The sequence below is a fragment of the Amphiura filiformis genome, chromosome 2 (assembly GCF_039555335.1).
Source record: "Amphiura filiformis chromosome 2, Afil_fr2py, whole genome shotgun sequence".
Lineage (NCBI taxonomy): Eukaryota > Metazoa > Echinodermata > Ophiuroidea > Amphilepidida > Amphiuridae > Amphiura > Amphiura filiformis.
The window spans coordinates 73,535,122-73,554,249 of record NC_092629.1 but is presented as its reverse complement, the minus strand read 5'-3'; the positions used below and the strand labels follow the sequence as shown (position 1 = coordinate 73,554,249).

At 35.7% G+C, this 19,128-nt stretch overlaps 1 protein-coding gene and 1 long non-coding RNA gene across 2 annotated transcripts; both read left to right on the top strand.

The window, feature by feature from the left end:
- The first annotated feature begins 3,601 nt into the window (after nt 1-3,601).
- On the top strand, nt 3,602-5,301 carry LOC140136917 (uncharacterized). The gene is made up of 4 exons (XR_011856787.1): nt 3,602-3,682; nt 3,995-4,106; nt 4,484-4,590; nt 5,204-5,301. It is a non-coding gene; the product is annotated as an uncharacterized lncRNA (long non-coding RNA).
- Nucleotides 5,302-5,801: 500 nt separating this feature from the next.
- On the top strand, nt 5,802-19,127 carry LOC140136908 (adhesion G-protein coupled receptor D1-like). The gene is made up of 7 exons (XM_072158561.1): nt 5,802-5,942; nt 7,897-7,963; nt 13,018-13,078; nt 15,310-15,395; nt 17,501-17,621; nt 18,250-18,291; nt 18,748-19,127. Exons 1-7 carry the CDS (start codon nt 5,825-5,827, stop codon nt 18,862-18,864), a joined length of 612 nt encoding a protein of 203 aa, XP_072014662.1. The 5' UTR covers nt 5,802-5,824; the 3' UTR covers nt 18,865-19,127.
- The last annotated feature ends 1 nt before the right edge of the window (nt 19,128 follows it).

The window sequence follows — 19,128 nt, the reverse complement described above, 5'->3', positions numbered from 1 at the left end:
TTTAAATTTAGGGTCAAACGAAATACCTTTAAAATGCTTCTTCTCCCATAAAATACGTAGGACAGTGACATCATTGTTATTACCCAGTATGTATGGGGTCCTTACAGACTTGGGGTCAAAGGTCATTAAGGTGTCACTTCCGGTATAAAACGAAATACATTTTTTAGCTAAAACATTGGACTGTACCGGTATGTTCACACATGAATTTGCATGCATTGTTATTACCAGTGTTTATAAGGTCCTCACAGATTTGAGGTCGAAGGTCATTAAGGGGTCACTTCCTGTATAAAACGAAATACATTAAAAAATTGCTAAGAAAAACGTAGGACAGTAACGGTATGCTCAAACATAAATCAGTTGTGGTTACCCAATTCATTCAAAATGCCCCTCGGCCACAAATAACATGGCAAAGTGATGCCACGTGCACACATGCATTGACATTAGCCAATGCCTATGGTTTGTTCATATATTTTGGGGTCAAAGGTCATTAAGAGGTCACAGCACGGCTGTGTTCGTGGTCTTAGACCACAGCTATGTCTAGTTGTTGTTTTTCTTCATTTTAAGTCATGGCATAACACGTGTCGCTTCCCGGGTTGTATATATATTGTAATGAGGGCGTGATCAGGCCTCAAGCGAGCATGGTTTCACGGCTCTGACCGGCGAACAAAGATATTGGTAATTGGGATTGCCGTACATCATTGAGCTGGATAGCTCAGATGGTAGAGCACGTGTTCTCGCAAACATTACTTCACCATTTCGAATCCCGCTTCAGCCAAATTGCTTTTGCTCGCCATACTCAATGTTATTTTTTTTTATGCCAATCAATTTTCATATCTCTGGTAGCGCTACGCCAGCAATATTCTTGGGTTTTTTTAAGGCGTGGGGTATGGGCGAACTTGAAGTACAGATATTTGGAGAGGGGAAGCAACGAGTTACCCCAAATCACAGCGGCAGGTAGTCACTGGGCCGCCGAGTGCGAATTTGTATTTATTTTTGAAGGTTCGTGTTTGTTTTAAATTTTGGGGCGTTTTTCAAAAAATTGATATTAATTTTTGGTGATATTTCAAAAAGGCGACATGCCAAAGAAAAATTTTTGGGCACATAGTTTGATATTGTTATTGCAGTTCTTTTCCATATACCTACGTTACCATTTGCTTTTTACCTGATCGTCGGCTTTTGCAGGCAACAGAATGCAGATTGGCTCACGATATATGTCGTATTCCTCTATGTGGGTCACATGTTGATCAAATTACTTTTAATTCCATGTAACAACATACAAACTTGCGTCTGGAATTTTCGTATCAAATCTCATAAAAAGGTCACGACTGACGAATATGTTTTTATGTTTCCCGCACGAAAACGAAAGCTTAAGTCAACATCTACAATTCTTTGGAAACGTTGACCTTTGACAATTCTTTGTAAATGCCCTACTATGACCTTGATATGTAGACTTAATTGGGTACTGTAAAATCATCCACTTTACTGAGTTGTTTAGCACCTGGTCAGGGATACAGTCAGTAGTTTAACATGATCTGAGCATGGTGAAAGGCCTATTATTGATTAGGCGCGGATAATAAAAGCACGTGTCCATTGCGTGCATAGCAGAAAATTATAATAGAATGTTTGGAATTTTCTAACTAAAATACTAACTGCATTCTGCATTCTGTATGTATTTATTTATTTATTTAGGCCCATGCCTATTTATTTACTTATTTATTATTTATTTATTTATTTGGTAGATTAGTAAGTAATTAGTAAAATTTCATGATTCATCGGTTTATTATTGATTGTTGATAACTTGAAAACTTGATTGATTGATCGATTGATAGTCATTTCACATTATATTTCTAGTTTATAGGCCCCTAGAACGTCTATTAAATATGAATAGCATCTTACATTAGATAAATAGGCCTATCAATATTGATTTATTCTATTCAGCAATATCAAGGGTTACTTTCACACTTCTCACAGCTGATGGTCAGTTGACTTAGTGGCAACGTACTGAATTTTATAAATTGGAGGTCCCGGGTTCGATTCCCTGATCTGTCTATTTTTTTCAAGGCTGGGAAAAAATGCAATTTGTGAACTGCAAACTTATTTTGAGCTGTTCCTTTTCTGGAGGCTGTGTCTGTTACAGGCACACTCCCTCTGGAATCCAAACCATGCTCCTGCCTATTACACTTCCCTTTAGGACGTCCGTTGACATCGGTTTGTTCTTTGTATTTTTTTTGTTTTACCTAAGAAAAAAAACCGATATGTGAAGCAAACACGTAAAATGACCAAAACGAAATAGTCATTCAAAACAACTTGGACAATTGAGCAGCGCAGGTGTTAGAATTTTTTTTAACGGAAATGATTATAATCTTGGAATTCTAACATCTAATCTTGAACGTAGTAGATGCGATATTTGTCGTCCAAGGTTATAATGTTTACCCTAGGCACACATTTCCATAAATAATTACACATGCCTTGCTAACCCTTCCTCTTTATAAATAAATACCGATAATATAATTAGAAAAAAGCTACATAATCATCCGATTACAAATGAATGCTACTTATTCGAGTGTCATTTTTTTCTATCAATTATATTCATAAATATGAGCCAAAAGATATTGAGTAATATGCTTGTCTTTTTTTTTATAACAGGGTATCTCGCCATTATCTATCTGAAAACAGCATATGATGAGACAGAATTTCAAGATGACGACTCGGACATGGTTTATTTGATTCTCAGTCCACTTGTGTCAATAAACCTGTTTGGTCGAAATGGCAATATACTGAAACTTGTAAATGAAAATTACTTTATGGATATTAATTTCCCGATACAGGTAATTTATTATAAATAGCAGCGACAGTATGAAAGTCAATAACAAGAACAACAAGAACAACAACTACAACAACAGCAACAATAAAGCGGTATTGCAACAAACCGCCTTAAACTTAAATTGCACTACATCAAAATACCAACAACAGCAGCAGAATCGATGATTATACCGGGAATTATACACGCAGTCAATCATGATTTAGTTATACCTCGACAGTACTTTTTTCCATTCACCTGGAACGTTTTCGCTAGCCCGTCTTCATGGCGTAGATGTGATTTTGTTATTAAATAATATGACATCATCAGAAAGCACTATCCCTATTAAACATAAGGTGATATTATAGCATCATTACTTGCGACGCACTGTCGATTTAGCAAAAACTTGGTGATTGAGCATAAATTGTTGAATATTAATATCTTACCCAGTTTATCAGTTTACATATCGCTACTTATGGATATCCAATTGAATTCAAAAGATGGATTTTACATGATGCTAGCCGTTTTAATTAGCCTGTTATAATCCATAGCTAATGCCGGCATGTATAAAAACGTTACCTGGAATTATTAAAAAACACAAAGGCCATTTTGTTTTTCATTTTCTATAGTACCCAAACTTGAGGCAAATTATTTGTTTGTTTGTTTTTGTTTGTTTGTTTTTTTCATTTTTTTCCAACATGTGCTGGTTACACCAAATGTATGTATGCATTTCTTAGAGTGCACAGCCACTTTAACGGCATCTGTTTTGGATAACGCTGTTTCAAATTAATTATTTGTTTCACAGGATCCTCGTAGTCGGAATACTTTAAAGCAATCCGAGTTTGGCAAGATAGTTTGTGCATTTTGGAATGCCGAAAACAAGTGAGTAATCGCACCACTGACAAACTGTATACGCCACATACGATATACACGTTTATGTATTGCAAAATCGCCAAATCAGCGGTTTGTACTATAATATGAGTAAACACCTAATTTTCCTAACTAAAGCACTTTGGCAGAATACGGTATGTCAATATGCTTCTAATTAAAAGAGTTAATTGCCTATTAACTCGTGTCAAAAAAGTTTAGTGAAATAGGCTACATATTATAAAGTCAAGCCAGTGTCTTCCAGCGAATATAAAGACGCTTAATCAAGTTTCTGATCATTCTAATCTGTGCCCTCTATTAATGCAGCCGGTGGTCGCAGAAAGGTTCGTTTACTTACGGAAAAGATACTACAAGTACACTCCAGACCTGTGGATTTAACCACCTGACAACTTTTGCTGTACTTTTCGAGTTTTCGAAGGTAAAGTACAAAATATTTGAAACTTCCTCAAGCAAGTGATGATAGTTAAACGGTGCTTCTTTTCAATCTTTATCTGGAAATTGTATAGTGGTATTTTGCAGTTGCCTAACGACCATTCATAGTTGCCTGGCTTTTCACGATTTGCTTAATATACACTGCGGATGTGAATTTGACAAAGACACAACACTTTGATGTTGGAAACGCAGATAAAGTAAACTTTGTTAATTGTTAACTTCAATGGTCCCTGATATGAGTCAGGACCGTGATCTTGAACGGATGGATCTTTTCCAAATCAAGCATTTAACGCTACATTGTGCCTTGAAACTCTACACACTTTACTAACATGTTGATGTGTATTATTTTACTCAAACTTTTAGGGTGTGGCCAATGATTACTCGCCTGTGATTTATAAGCTGGTCAACGTTGGTATCAGTATTTCCATTATGGCATTGTTAATTGGATTGGTCATCTGTGCAATATTGTGGTTGGTGGATTTTAATTATATCTACAATAACGAATATGTGTAATAAGGGTGTTTCAATGAACACATTTTTATACTATTTCAATTTTTGGTAATTATATATGTTGTCTTTAACACATGGTACAATTATAGCTTTGTAGATCTGGGACATTAGCTTTGTTTTAAAAGAACCTGTCACATCCAATTCCAACATGATATTCATAAAATATGTTGATTAATTGAATAAAATGTTAAAGAAATGGAGCTCAGACAAACTGGCATTATAATAAAGGAGAGAAAAAATCAGAACCGTTCGGATTCGAACCAGCGTGCACTAACGATTACATGTCATTGGCTCACCACCACACGCCATAACAGCTCATGGCGGATCAGCCGGCGAATTGAACATGTAATGATTTTATTCTCTCGTAAATGTCGCACGGCCAATGTTATTGGCCGTGCGAACTAATAAAATGTTATTAGTTTTAACCTTTAAGAATCGCTATTGACATTCAAAGCAATACGCATTGACCGTAGTACCACGTTTTGTCTCGAATATATCAAGAGTGGGGTTATGCGGAAAACAGTAATAATCTTCATTGCTAACGCATCCGATATGTGTTTCACCTTCACCTAGGAAACGAACGACGTTGGACAAAGAGAAAACATTTATTCATGCCAACTTGATGTGTGCAATGATATTGGCCTACTTTCTGACTCTTGCAAGTAAAGGAGCAAAATCGAATCAGGTATAACTATATAGTTTTAACTACATATCAATTAAATTAAAGTCCTTGAGTAACGAAACAGTTTTGTCATAGCATTTTTCATAACAAAGTTACATCTTGTTAAATATTGACTTTCATCAAAAACATTTGCTGCATCCATTGTAAAGCAAGCAGCAGAGTCTCACCATAGAGCAGTTTTTTATGTAAAATATCATTGCATGGTAGGTTTTACCGTTTGTAGAAACATTAATTGTAAAACACATCTCCATCCGGGATTGACTATCCCAATAAGACTACTGAGTCACCCGACATTTTGATATTAAATGGACATATCCCGAAAAGTTAAGTAGGTATAATCAGGCGAAAGAGAAAAAAAAGTTCCAACACTTTAAAAAAGATAATTCTCCATCACTACTCATAAGCTCTGGACAATATTCATATCGTAGGTTTTTCGTGTTTCTTAATACTTAATAAGTCGATCTTTTCATCCCCAGATTGCTTGTCTTGTTGTAACAATTTTGCGGTATAATATGCTCATGTCAGTGTTTTGCTGCATGCTCGTAGAGGCTTTACACCTGTACCGTATGATAGTGCTTGTTTTCGGAATTGAGAGAAACTTTAGAGCTACTTACGTTGTCATTAGCTGGGGTAAGTACATGATTAAAATAACAAAATAAACATCACATCCCATCCAGTATACTACGACACGACACATGAAAATAACAAGAGATGCCGAGAATTGCATACATGCCGTTGAAATGGCATGTCACGTAAACTTACCACACTTTTGTTGCACTTCAATTATCATTGATCTAAAGCCGTCACAAAAGATATAGCTTCAGAACTATATCTATTTACAATATTTAACATCGAAAGAAGGATGGTTTAATCGCATTTTGATCCCACGTTCATCCAATTCCGTTTAAGCACACAGTAGTGTTTTATTGGTAATTACCCGAATTTAAAACTTGCTGCTTACATCAATCCATGATTATCATGCAATCTGTGTGGCCATGTCAAACCCGCCACTATCTTCGCAATTTAAACCTTGCAATACAATAACTCAGAAAAACACTACTGAGTTGCTGATATTGAACGGCATTGGACAAATAGGGTCAGTGCCGCCGAGAGCTATTACGGGCCCGGGGGCAATGTGAACGCACGGGCCCCTTTGATCAGTGATGACGGTGCAGGACTTCATAAGTGTGTGTGTGTGGGGGGGGGTGGGGGGGGGGGGCAACAGTGGCATAAATTTCTTTGTAACATGGGGGAGGGAGGTTGGTGTAAAATCCTTGAACATATGTTGCAGACGGGAGCGAAAGTAGCATGTTTAGATGCCAATAATCAAATATGAACATTGAATGAGACAAATGCGCGAGAAGCGCGCACAAATTTGCAATTTGAACGGCATTTTGCTCCCATATTAAGTTTCTCTGAACAACTTCCACGCGAAGTGTAAAAAATTTGCCAATTTAAAGCCAATTTGAAGCTAAAATGATCCAAGTATGAACCGGTGAATTATGCGCGCCAAGCTCGCAAAAAGTTGTAATTAGAATTAGCGACTTTTGCTCCCAGATTGGACATATTGAAAGAAAATTGCCAATTTTAAGGTAAATGATCATAATAAAGTGAAGGGCAGTAGGGCACAATGCGCGAGAAGCGCGCGAAAATTTGCAAGTTGTGTTCCCACGATTAAGCTGTGCACTTCCCTGATTTCTCGTAGATTTCATTATATCGAGGATGATCATTTTGGCAAAAGCAAAGAGTAAATTCAAGTGAAATATTTATTAGAGTGTGTGCTTCAAACGCTATCTTGTATTTTTTTAATAAAATGCACGTCTCTTTTCTATGTTTTTACGAGCCCGTTACTTTTGTTTGGTTTTTATGGGCCGTAAAAGAGCAAAGAAAACATACCTTATAATGGACCCGTAAAGGCAAAGAAAAGAGACCGTAGTGGGCCCGTAAAAAGCAAAGAAAAGATACCATAGGCCCGTAAAGGAAAGAAAAGAGACCTTAGTGAGTATGTAAAAAAACCTTAATAAGCAAAGAAAAGATATATAATGGACCCATAAAAAAAAAAAAAAGAGACCTCGGAGGGCCCGTAAAAAGCAAAGAAGAGATACCTTAGGCCTAAGAAAAGAGACCTTTGTCGGCCCGTAAAGTAAAGTAACGAAAATATGCCTTAATTGCAAGATATCTATTTTGAACCTTTTACGGGCCCCTGAGGTCCGTTTTCTTGGCTTTTAATGCCCCATAGTAAAGTATCTTCTCTTCACTTTTTACGGGCCCCCTAGGACCCCGTGCCCCGGGGTAACGACCCCGGTTACCCCCCCTTGTCGGCGGCACTGAATTAGGTATTGCAATGCACATAAATATACAATCCTTCTTTTTATGTTAACATACGGTGAATAATAACGACTGCGTTAATTTTTGTGAATGCTTTCCTTCTTGAATTTGGTGTTGCTACTCATTTGCCCGTTTTCTCATGTTTGCTTTGCTTTGCTCGTTCCGCTCACTGACGTATCTGTCATCTGATGCTACTCTTTATCTAAATTTAATTAATATCATTTATTTGTGTACTTGACTATTTTGAACTCAACAGGAGTGCCTATAATAATGACCACCATTACAGCTACAATTGGTAGAGAAAATTTGCACGATAAAGAAAGGTAACGTATAAACAAGTACAGTAAGCAAAAAAATTAAGGTACCCGGTTGTGTTCACCCCTTTATATCCTACATAAAGAAAAATGTGTCAAAATTATAACAAGCGGCTAATACCTGTATACTTTAGCCTTAAAAGTCTACACGATCTATTGTTGGTCGAAGCAGCCGAAAAAATCGATTTTAATTATCAAAATCAATATATTATTGACAAATAACACGTTGATGTTTTGCAAAAGTTCATTCTACAAATCATATACTTTGAAAACTTGCTTAATTTATTGTTGGGAATAATTTATGTACGTTTTACAAAAGTGTTGTTATTTCAGTCCTCTTTACAACATAACTCAAGAACCACAGGACCTACAAGGGTATACCTGTGATATTTGAATTCTTCTATACACTCGCTATGAAATGATCAATGCAATTTTTGCCAAAGCTCACCACCATTCGCAAGATGCTGTGAACTACCAAATCGCAACACTTACAAATAGTTGCTAACCTTAAGACCTCAATTGTTGATCAGTACGACGGCAACTTCGTGACCTCTTTTGTTCGATAGAAAATTTTTACGGGTTGGTGAACACGGGTTACGTAACTAAATGTTGAAAATTTGGCCGGCAAACATGTTTTAGCGAAATAGCTCCAGAAAAGGGAGACACGGGTCGTTTTTTGCTTAAATTGCGTACCATGATCACGGATAAGATACCAAACATTTGTGCAAAGAATAAAAAACGAGTAAAAGTTGAATAATATTGAAAATAAAGAAGCTTGAACATGTCCAAAGTGGCCGGGAAAATGAGAAAAATTGCATGTCACGATCACCAAAATGGTTATATCTACAACTATGAGCAAACGCCGGTCGTGTGCTTTTCTGTAATGATAGATATTAACTAACTTGAGCTTGTATTAAATTTTCAGCAAAAATGATTGGTGGAATAATCGAGTCGTAGGTTGGAAAGTTACTCTCAAAACGGCCCGTGTCTCAATCGTGCGTGTCCCGTTAGTGACAAGTGTCACTAGCAAAATAGCAGCCGGCCTTGTCATTATATCGAATAATAATCGTCAGAATCGTCCAGTTGACTCCAGTGATATTTATTTATTCAAGCAAAATACTGCATTGACTTACAAAATATTGAAGTCAATATAAAAAGTAATATCACCTCATTTGACTGAACTTAAAAAGCAGTTTTAAAAGTATTATTGTTGATCGAGTCCCTGAATGAGAAATAAGATTGCAAAAGATACGTATATGGTACAGCAGGTTGTGATGGTCTAGTGGTTGACGCCGTGGTTTGAAGTGCGAGAGGTTGAAGGGTCGAATCCTACAGCATTTCGTGTTTTTTTTCTCTCTTGTTCTGTTAGGCATATGGTGTATGTGTGTAGGCCCGTCAGTATTATGATCAATTGAAAATATTTCTATGCGACACGTTTGCAGTGTTTTTCTTTATGCGCAGGCCTACATATTAAAAAATAAGATAGCGTCAGCCATAATATACGAATTTCAAACCTGATATTTTGGCATAATATTATTTGTAATTTTTACACCGTTCTTACACCCTACCCAGACATACACATAATTGGAATCAGGGTTTCGTTGTCTAGAGTAACTTTAATTATCTTCAATAGAACACCATAAGCGGTCCAAAAAAAATGCTTTCTTTCATTTTACCTCATTATTTCTGCTTCAAATGATCAGAAACGCTTCCTGAAAGTTTTTTACTAATATCATAAATATTTTCAAAAAAAAAACAACGCTATGGTAGGTTTCGAACTTCCAACCTCCCGCACTTCAGGCACGGCCTTAGACACTACTGTCTGTTCAATTAGCTTAGATTCTTGAATTTTAAGATATTTGAAACAATAAAAAATTGTGGCCAAAGTCATCAAAGAAAAGTGTTAGCACAGCCTTAGACCTAACGTGATTTATACTTTTCAAATTCCAAAGTTCAATTTAAAACCCCATATCTTTTCAATTTTGCCTCATTTTAGGCAGTTACTTGGGTCCACCAAAAGGGTTCGCGACCTTTTTACAAATCGAGTGGGACGGTCCATTCTCAACTTAGGGCATATACCCTATCCAATTTAGCAAAAAAATCTGTCCTGCCATTTCAATTGTTATACCGTTCCGGTTATTGGATAGGTTCTATTGGTGATGTTGGTCCACCGGTTTTTGTTACACGACTAGATTACGTTTTATGCATAACATTATTCTGAGCATTATTTTTTTCCTAAACAATGACAATAAAATTATGTATTTCGTTCTTATTTCAACTGGTTTACAATGTAACTGAATTGAGTTTTGTTTAATACCACCATTCCTTCCCAAGAATATCAGCATTCGCTTGATATTTTCAGAGTGACTTTACAAGAATTGTCTTCTGTAACCTGATTGTTTTAAATAACATTTTCTTGTACAAAAGTTCTTTTGTTTCCAAATGTCCTTCTCATAGTTTGTATTCAACAAACAAAACAAAATAACAAATTGAAAATAAATGTGTAGTTTTATAATAGGCCTACACCTTAGACCCATTCGCACAATAAATAAATAAATAAATAAATAAATAAATAAATAAATAAATAAATAAATAAATAAATAAATAAATAAAAATAAATAAATAAATAAATAAATAAATAAATAAATAAATAAATAAATAAATAAATAAATAAATAAAAAATAAATAAATAAATAAATAAATAAATAAATAAATAAATAAATAAATAAATAAATAAATAAATGAATGAATACGCAAGGAATGTATTTATATAAGCTGGGCCTATTTTAGAAATTAGGCATACTGGCAAATTAAAATAGCTCTATTTTGCTGGACAATACTTCCTGATGCGGATGGTCGAATAAATACTATCTCAGCGCATTATGACATTCGTCCCCATTGCTCTAAATGGATTGATTCAAAAAGTTTATGGTACCCGACGTTCTACGGCTTTTTATAAGAATATCGCGGGAAAAGATCAAAATTGAAAAGAAATGGGGTTTTAAATTGAACTTTAGAATTTGAAAAGTATAAATCACGTTAGGTCTAAGGTTGTGCTATTACTTTTCTTTGATGACTTTGACCACAATTTTTTATTTTTTCAAATATCTTAAAAAATCAAGAATCTAAGCTAATTGAACAGGCAGTAGACCATCACAACCTGCTAGCTTATTCTCGTACCTTTTGCAATGTTATTTCTAATTCACTGTCTCGTTCAACAATAATCTTTTATAAACTGTTTGTAAGTTCAGTCAAATGACTTGAAATTACGTTTTATATTGACTTCGATATTTTGTAAGACAGGGCAGTATTTTGTATGAATAAATAAATATCACTGTAGTCAACTGGACGATCCTGACAATTATTAATAGATTATATGGACAGCCGGCTGTTAATTTTCCTGCTGACACTGGTCACTAATGGTCACGCACGATTGCGAGGGGAAGCCGTTTTGAAAGCAACTTTCCAACCTACGACTCGATTATTCCACCAATCATTTTCGCTGAAAATTTAATACAAGCTCAAGTTAGCTAATATCTATCATTAGGCTACAGACAAGCATACGACCAGCGTTGGTTCATAGTTGCAGATATAACCATTTTGGTGATCGTGACATGCATTTTTTCTTATTTTTTAGGCTACTTCGCGCACAATAAACATTCATTTTCTCCACAATAATTGGACTTTTACACGTTACTCTTTGCCTTATAATCATGTTTCATATCTTATCTATCGGTTCAATATGGAAATGAAGGGAGAAACGACTCGTTTATTCCATTTTTTTGATGTTTTCTGAAAAACTGTATTTGCCACCTAATTTTCAACATTACGTTACGTAACAGCAGAGGTCACGCCGGTAAAAATGACCGGAAGTGAGCTAAGTTGCTGTCGTACTGGATATTGGTTGAGAATTAAAGAAACGGTGGTCGTGAACGCATTGTGTCCAAATCAATGCGGCACGCAATGGAGCGTAATGCAACTTTTAAATTGGCATCTTCCTTGGGTTTATGGATCGTCGTATGTTTATTTCTTCACCAATTTCAATTAAATTTAAGGACATACAAGGGGTTAACATAACTGGTACCTTAATTTTGTGGCTTACTGTATATGCGTGGTATCTCTAGATCATTACCAATGTTGACCATTGTTTTTCGTTTATTTATATATTTATTTATTTATTTATTTATTTATTTAAAATACATGTTGACGACAAATGCACTTTTTGTAATTTTTTACCATTTACAATTCATGATGAAAATGTGCATACATTGATTAAGATATAGCTTCATCACTTAAAGGAGTATTTTGTGATCCAGCATCCTCTTTTTATTACATTTTTCAGTAGATATTCCACAAAAAAAGCTTTTTTTCCCCAAAATTTCAGTTGATTCCGATTTTGCGTTCACGATATGCTATTTTGCTATATACCATAGCCAATGCTCCGTGGACAATGTGTTGTAATTTCGTTCTGGTATACCAGAAATTTTCACGATATCTTTGCTAAACGAATTAATCTGCAATTTTTGTACATACACTATGTAGCCAGAGGTTTTTTGAGAAAAGTGGGAGGACTAAACACGTTGGGTCAGATCAGTAGCCAAACCCATGTGTTTAAGCTAAGAATTATAAGAATAACGTGATTCGTAACATAAGGGGCGAAATGATTTGGCTGTTTATATAATGAATCATTGATTCGTTAGAATCATATAATTAACCAACAGTAATAATACAACATGGAAAAACAGTGGCATGTTCGACGCGAATAATATTATTCCCGTCGATAATGCCACTCTGTTTTTGGGAGGATGGCAATTTATTTATCGTATGGGCTATTTGCGGGAGGAAATACGTTTAAATGACCGCTTATAGGTTCGAATTTCAACTAGCATAATTATAAAGCTCCCGTGGCCAAGTGGTTAAGTGACAGTAAACCAGAGGTCCTGGGTTCGATTACCGGGCGGGATTACTTTTTTTCTGTTGGTGTCCTTTATTGTTTACGACGGTGAACCTGGTGAAAAAATCTTGTTAATTGATACATCATTGTGGTTATTCTCATTATATAGGTGTTGGTTGGCAGGAAGGTTTATTTGGGCCTTCATCGCCCCCGTCGTTGCCATTCTGACGGTACGGTTTTTAATTATTATTACTAATTCGTTTCTGTATTTTACGTCTTAAAGGGTGGTAACCCTATTGGTTTTGGATATGGATTGTCTTTAAAATTACATAATAATATCAAATATTGCCCCTTTATGCTGCTTTGTGAGAAAACGAGAGCATTTTCAGCGTAAATGTGAATAAATAGCCAAATTTGCAATCCAATACCTTGGTATACGTGAATTGCATTATGGGCAGGCAAGCAACAACAACAATTCCCGTTCGTATGACGACAATACTGTACAATGCCCGGCCCGTATTGAACGGAAAATATTTGTTTTGTTCGTTCCGTTTCAGAAAAAGGAAACAAAATATATTTCCCTTGCAATATGTACATTTCAAATGAATATAAAAAGTTTGGGTTAAAATGGAGAGGAAAAAAAACTTTCCGATACCGGATTTTGAACCGGGTATCTCTCGGGTAAAACACAACGCGCTAATCGATTGAGCTAAATCGCCCACCTCGCTGTTTCTGGAATGTATAATAATATACGGCGTACCGTCTCCTCAGCAGTTAGTGTGGTTCGCTTTTTTCACAGAATAGTAGCTGTTGAGGAAACTGATAATTCGCAATTAATTCCGTCCCCACAATTCCGACGAAGTTTTAGTATTTACAAACTGGTAACCTGTAAAGCCGCTGTGATTCATGATTTCTCCGGAAATACATCGACTTGGAGCGTCAAATTTCAGGATAGTAATGAGAAAAATAGTATCTATCATGTGATACCAAAACCTCATCAACAATGAAAAATATCGGGGGGATGATGCTGTCGATCGGGTCACGGACCTTTAAAGGGTGTGCAAGACCACTCATTGTAAGCTTACGCTTGTCTTGCCTCTTGACAAATTCACTCAGAACACTAGTCACTCACTGGCTATTGTTATACAAGGCTCACTCATTTAATTAGGCATAGCGCTGATCGAATATCGGGGTGAAATGGGCACAAATGGTACACTACTCCTTTTCACTTATCTCAGTCAAATGAAAAGCAATAACTATCATGCTTTCAGTAAATATCAGAAGAAACCCATAATGCTTGATACTTTATATTTGCTTTAAATTCTGGTGTCCAACATTAAGAATACTAATATTGTTTTTTATTTGTTTTATTTTTTATTTTGGTTAGTAGCGTTCTAAGTGTAGCGTTCTGGCTTTTATTATTGTTATATATTAATAACAATTCCCGTTCGTATGACGACAATACTGTACAATGCCCGGCCCGTATTGAACGGAAAATATTTGTTTTGTTCGTTCCGTTTCAGAAAAAGGAAACAAAATATATTTCCCCTTGCAATATGTACATTTCAAATGAATATAAAAAAGTTTGGGTTAAAAATGGAGAGGAAAAAAAACTTTCCGATACCGGATTTTGAACCGGGTATCTCTCGGGTAAAACACAACGCGCTAATCGATTGAGCTAAATCGCCCACCTCGCTGTTTCTTGAATGTATAATAATATACGGCGTACCGTCTCCTCAGCAGTTAGTGTGGTTCGCTTTTTTCACAGAATAGTAGCTGTTGAGGAAACTGATAATTCGCAATTAATTCCGTCCCCACAATTCCGACGAAGTTTTAGTTTTTACAAACTGGTAACCTGTAAAAACCGCTGTGATTCATGATTTCTCCGGAAATACATCGACTTGGAGCGTCAAATTTCAGGATAGTAATGAGAAAAATAGTATCTATCATGTGATACCAAAACCTCATCAACAATGAAAAATATCGGGGGGATGATGCTGTCGATCGGGTCACGGACCTTTAAAGGGTGTGCAAGACCACTCATTGTAAGCTTACGCTTGTCTTGCCTCTTGACAAATTCACTCAGAACACTAGTCACTCACTGGCTATTGTTATACAAGGCTCACTCATTTAATTAGGCATAGCGCTGATCGAATATCGGGGTGAAATGGGCACAAATGGTACACTACTCCTTTCCACTTATCTCAGTCAAATGAAAAGCAATAACTATCATGCTTTCAGTAAATATCAGAAGAAACCCATAATGCTTGATACTTTATATTTGCTTTAAATTCTGGTGTCCAACATTAAGAATACTAATATTGTTTTTTATTTGTTTTATTTTGGTTAGTAGCGTTCTGAGTGTAGCGTTCTGGCTTTTATTATTGTTATTATTATTATTATTATTATTATTATTATTATTATTATTATTATTATTATTATTATTATTATTATCATTTAGACAAATTTAGCAATCCTAGTGGTCATCGTGAACAAAACCATGGCAGCAGCAGGGATGCATGGAAAGGATAAAATTCACTCCATCATGTAGGTTATTGACTTATAAAATAATTATGGCAGATGTAATAGTAACTTACGTGAAATGTCCGATTATTAATAACAAGTATATTTCAACTAATATACAAGCGGGTTCATGGTCATATGAATCCTGAAACCTCTTTACACATACTTAGCTTGATTGTACATGTATTATAATTGTGTGTTGCTATTCATCGAGTTCGAGTTCGAGTTTCGAGTTGCTAATCGGTGTAAAAAAAGTTCACAACTACTAAATTAAATATTTAAAGGTGGGTGAATTATTAACGTAATCAATCTTAATGAACATCACAGTAACTTAACTCGAAAATTGGTAAAATTTCGAGTTAACTCGAAAATGTCAAAATTTCGAGTTGACTCGAAAATGTCAAAATTTCGAGTTGACTCGAAAATGTCAAAATTTCGAGTTAGGTTATCAAGGTTATTATTTCCCTGAAGAGAAGTGTTTGCTTGCCCTAAAACACGTATACTCGTAGTAAGGGGTGTAAAATAGTTCATAACTGCTAAAAGTTAACATTTAAAGGTAAAATATTAACGTTATCAATCTCAATGAACATAATAATAGCGTAATTAGATTAATGCTAAAAACTACTTGCACGTCTTTGATCCAAAAGGAACTGAAACAACTAAATGAAACTATGATGTCATAAAGTTTGTATTATATCGCGAATTTCAACAAATCAAAATTATTTGGTATCTGAAGGACATTCCTTGTATTTAGAATGCAATTTTGTGTGTCTGATGTGCTCTCAGTCTCAGGTCAAATAGAAATGCAAACATGGCAAGCCACGCTACCCGATCCATTAACCTGGGGGCACTCAACTTAAGAAATGTCGGCATGTGCCTGTCAATAGGCCCCTATCTAAGTCGAATATCCATGATCGGGATGACCCCTTTCTTAAAAGGCATACCCGATGATCGGGACCCGATAACCCATTTTTTCTAGAATTGTATCATCAAAATGCTAAAGAACTTGAATGCGGAAACTTTTCATTTTGTTTGTACCCAATAACCCCCCTTTTTTTTTTAAAGGAACGTTTTAAATCTTTTCGCGACGCCAGTAGCCCCGGCAGTAGGCACATACCAGTGCCCTCTCGCCATTCTACCCCGCTGGCTACGCTGTTCGCGTGGCTCTACACTAAGTTATGTTTTAACATAACACCAAATAAGACTCTAATATTTTGTCAAGTCTAGCGTGTATTATTTTGAATACTACCGTTCTACTTTAACATTGTTTTTAATGTTTAAATAATTTGTGATTTCAGTACATTTATATGCTATAAACTCTAAAAACCTAACTCGAAAATCCTTACTCGAAACTCGAAAATCGTAACTCGAAACTCGAAAATCGTAACTCGAAACTCGAAAATCGTAACTCGAAACTCGAAAATCATAACTCAAAACTCGAAAACCAAACTCCAAACTCGAAACTCGAACTCGAAACTCGAAAACCAAACTCGAAACTCGAAACTCGAATAGCAACACACATTATAATTAGGGGCTGTTCAAAAGTATGTGCACCCCGGGATGGTGAACTCTCTAATTGGAAACCAAAAATTATTTGCCATCCCCCTTCCCCTTTTTTTTGTTTTACATATGTGATGCGATCAAGCAAAATCAGTCGGAACTCGGAAATATTCAATTTGCAGTTTTTTATAGGATAGTAAAAGGCATTTACAAAGCTGCATTTTGCAGCAAACTCTATTGAAAATGAACAAGCAGTTCCAAAGATATGAGCAATTAAAGAGTTTCCAAAACAAGAGGAAACAAAAGGAAATAGTTCCTTTATTTTGCTATATCTCAAAATCAATATTTCCGAGTTCCGACTGATTTTGCTTGATCGCATCACATATCTGTTTTTTTTTTGATCTGCAAACAAACCTTTGCTCACCACTGTTGGCCTGCCAGCAAATTTTTCCCCTCCCTATAATCCACCACTCCGGGCCAGGTATATAATAATGTATTGTATGACCTCAAATATAAGCAGTAGGTTTTACAGTTAAAGCCAAAGACAACAAGCGCAACATTTTTTTCCCGCTTACCAAAGAATACACACCTCGCCTGTTCAATGTCATTTTGTTTTATTTGCCAAACAGAATTGGACTACGGAGTTCTGCTTTGTTAGTCCCAATGGTTGGAGGAACCTGGTTGACTGGACTTCTTGGTAACATCAACATAAATGCCGCGTACGTGTTTGATGTACTCAGTTCCTTGCAGGTGAGTGTGGTCGGTCAAACCAATGACATTAAGAGGCAAACTTCATGAACCATCGTATATGTTTCAAAATAATGCTATTTTTAAACTTGCTATATTATTTTAAACAGGAACAAGAATGCGCGTACCACGAACCCCACCCCCTTATTATTTTAATGGTAACACCGCCACTGCATTCCATCAAGTGGTGTATGATATTTTATGTTCACTGAAATTATTACAAAATACGTAGCCACTGCATTCCATCAAGTGGTGTATGATATTTTATGTTCACTGAAATTATTACAAAATACGTAAGATTAGTGCAACGCAGCTGAGCGGTGATATCCCCTTTTAGGGACGTTCAAGATTACCATTTTTTTCTCCTACATTAACGTTGTTGTAAACTAAATGATTCTCTCTCTTGAAAACTGTGCACTTCAGATTTTGGAATTATTTACACCGTAATTCTCTCCTTGTTTCTTTCGGGTTACTTCAGCCTAGTCTCATCAGTACGGGGCACCTGTTTAATAAAGCACAAACAGATGGTCAAATTTCTCTATTTTTACTGTCCTACACATGCATTCCATGTATTTGTTCTCCCGTACCTTTTCTATGACTATTTACAAATTTCAATTTCTGTTCAATATAGGGGCTCTATCTGGTTTTCGTCACCTGCTATGTTAACTCCGAGGTACGTTTGTTGTAACCCATAGATTTCCATAATTCACTGGTCGGGTTTTTATAAGAAAAATCTGAAACTTATTGTAAGGCGCGGTGCAGGAGTTGTATTTCATATAAAATATTCTTGGAAACGCACAAACTCAGAATCAACCTAATATAAATCACATACGCTTAAGCTAAACATTAATGATAGTCACTGCCGCTATGTGATATGAATTGAAACGTATTTGAGCACATAATCAGTCATGATTTATGATGATTATAAAATTACCTCATATTTAATTATGTTCTTTTTGTTAAAATCATCGTTATCGTTGTAGAGCTCTTCATCCGTCAGTTTCAATATTTTGCACTCATATTACACGCAGCAAACTAGTATTAGTTAAGTTTTCTGCTCTAATGTTTGTATGTGGTTAGAGTTTGTTTCTTCTGTGTTTTATTGGTAAAGTTGGTACATTATTTTCAGGTTCGTGATACATTGAAGAGAGAATGGAGTCGGAAAAATGGACGGGTGGAACATGTTACTGTAAGCCACAATCTCATTTTAATTGATAAATCATTAAAGTGTAACATTCATAAATGATATCTTGGTGTATTATTTTAAATCCATAATATGGATTCTCTAACTCCGCTTTCGGACCACTTCTCCTACTTAATCAGGAATAAAGAAGTGTGCAGTGTTCTTGTTGCAGCGGTTGCACACAGCGGAATTTTGCGCTTCGTTAGAACTTGCGCGGCTGTGTTGGTTTCAACGCGCACGCAAGGATTTTTTTGTTCCAGTGTTGAATTTAAAAAGTAATATTTATAAATAACATGGCACATATAACCATGCTTATAAATGAGTAAG

Bases quoted from the DNA above. Each gene is read 5' to 3' on its own strand.
- LOC140136908 (XM_072158561.1), top strand. From the start codon at position 5,825: ATGCTCATGTCAGTGTTTTGCTGCATGCTCGTAGAGGCTTTACACCTG. The intron at 5,943-7,896 runs GTAAGTACATGA...TGAACTCAACAG, and splicing joins TTACGTTGTCATTAGCTGGG to GAGTGCCTATAATAATGACC. The intron at 13,079-15,309 runs GTACGGTTTTTA...ATTATCATTTAG, and splicing joins CCGTCGTTGCCATTCTGACG to ACAAATTTAGCAATCCTAGT.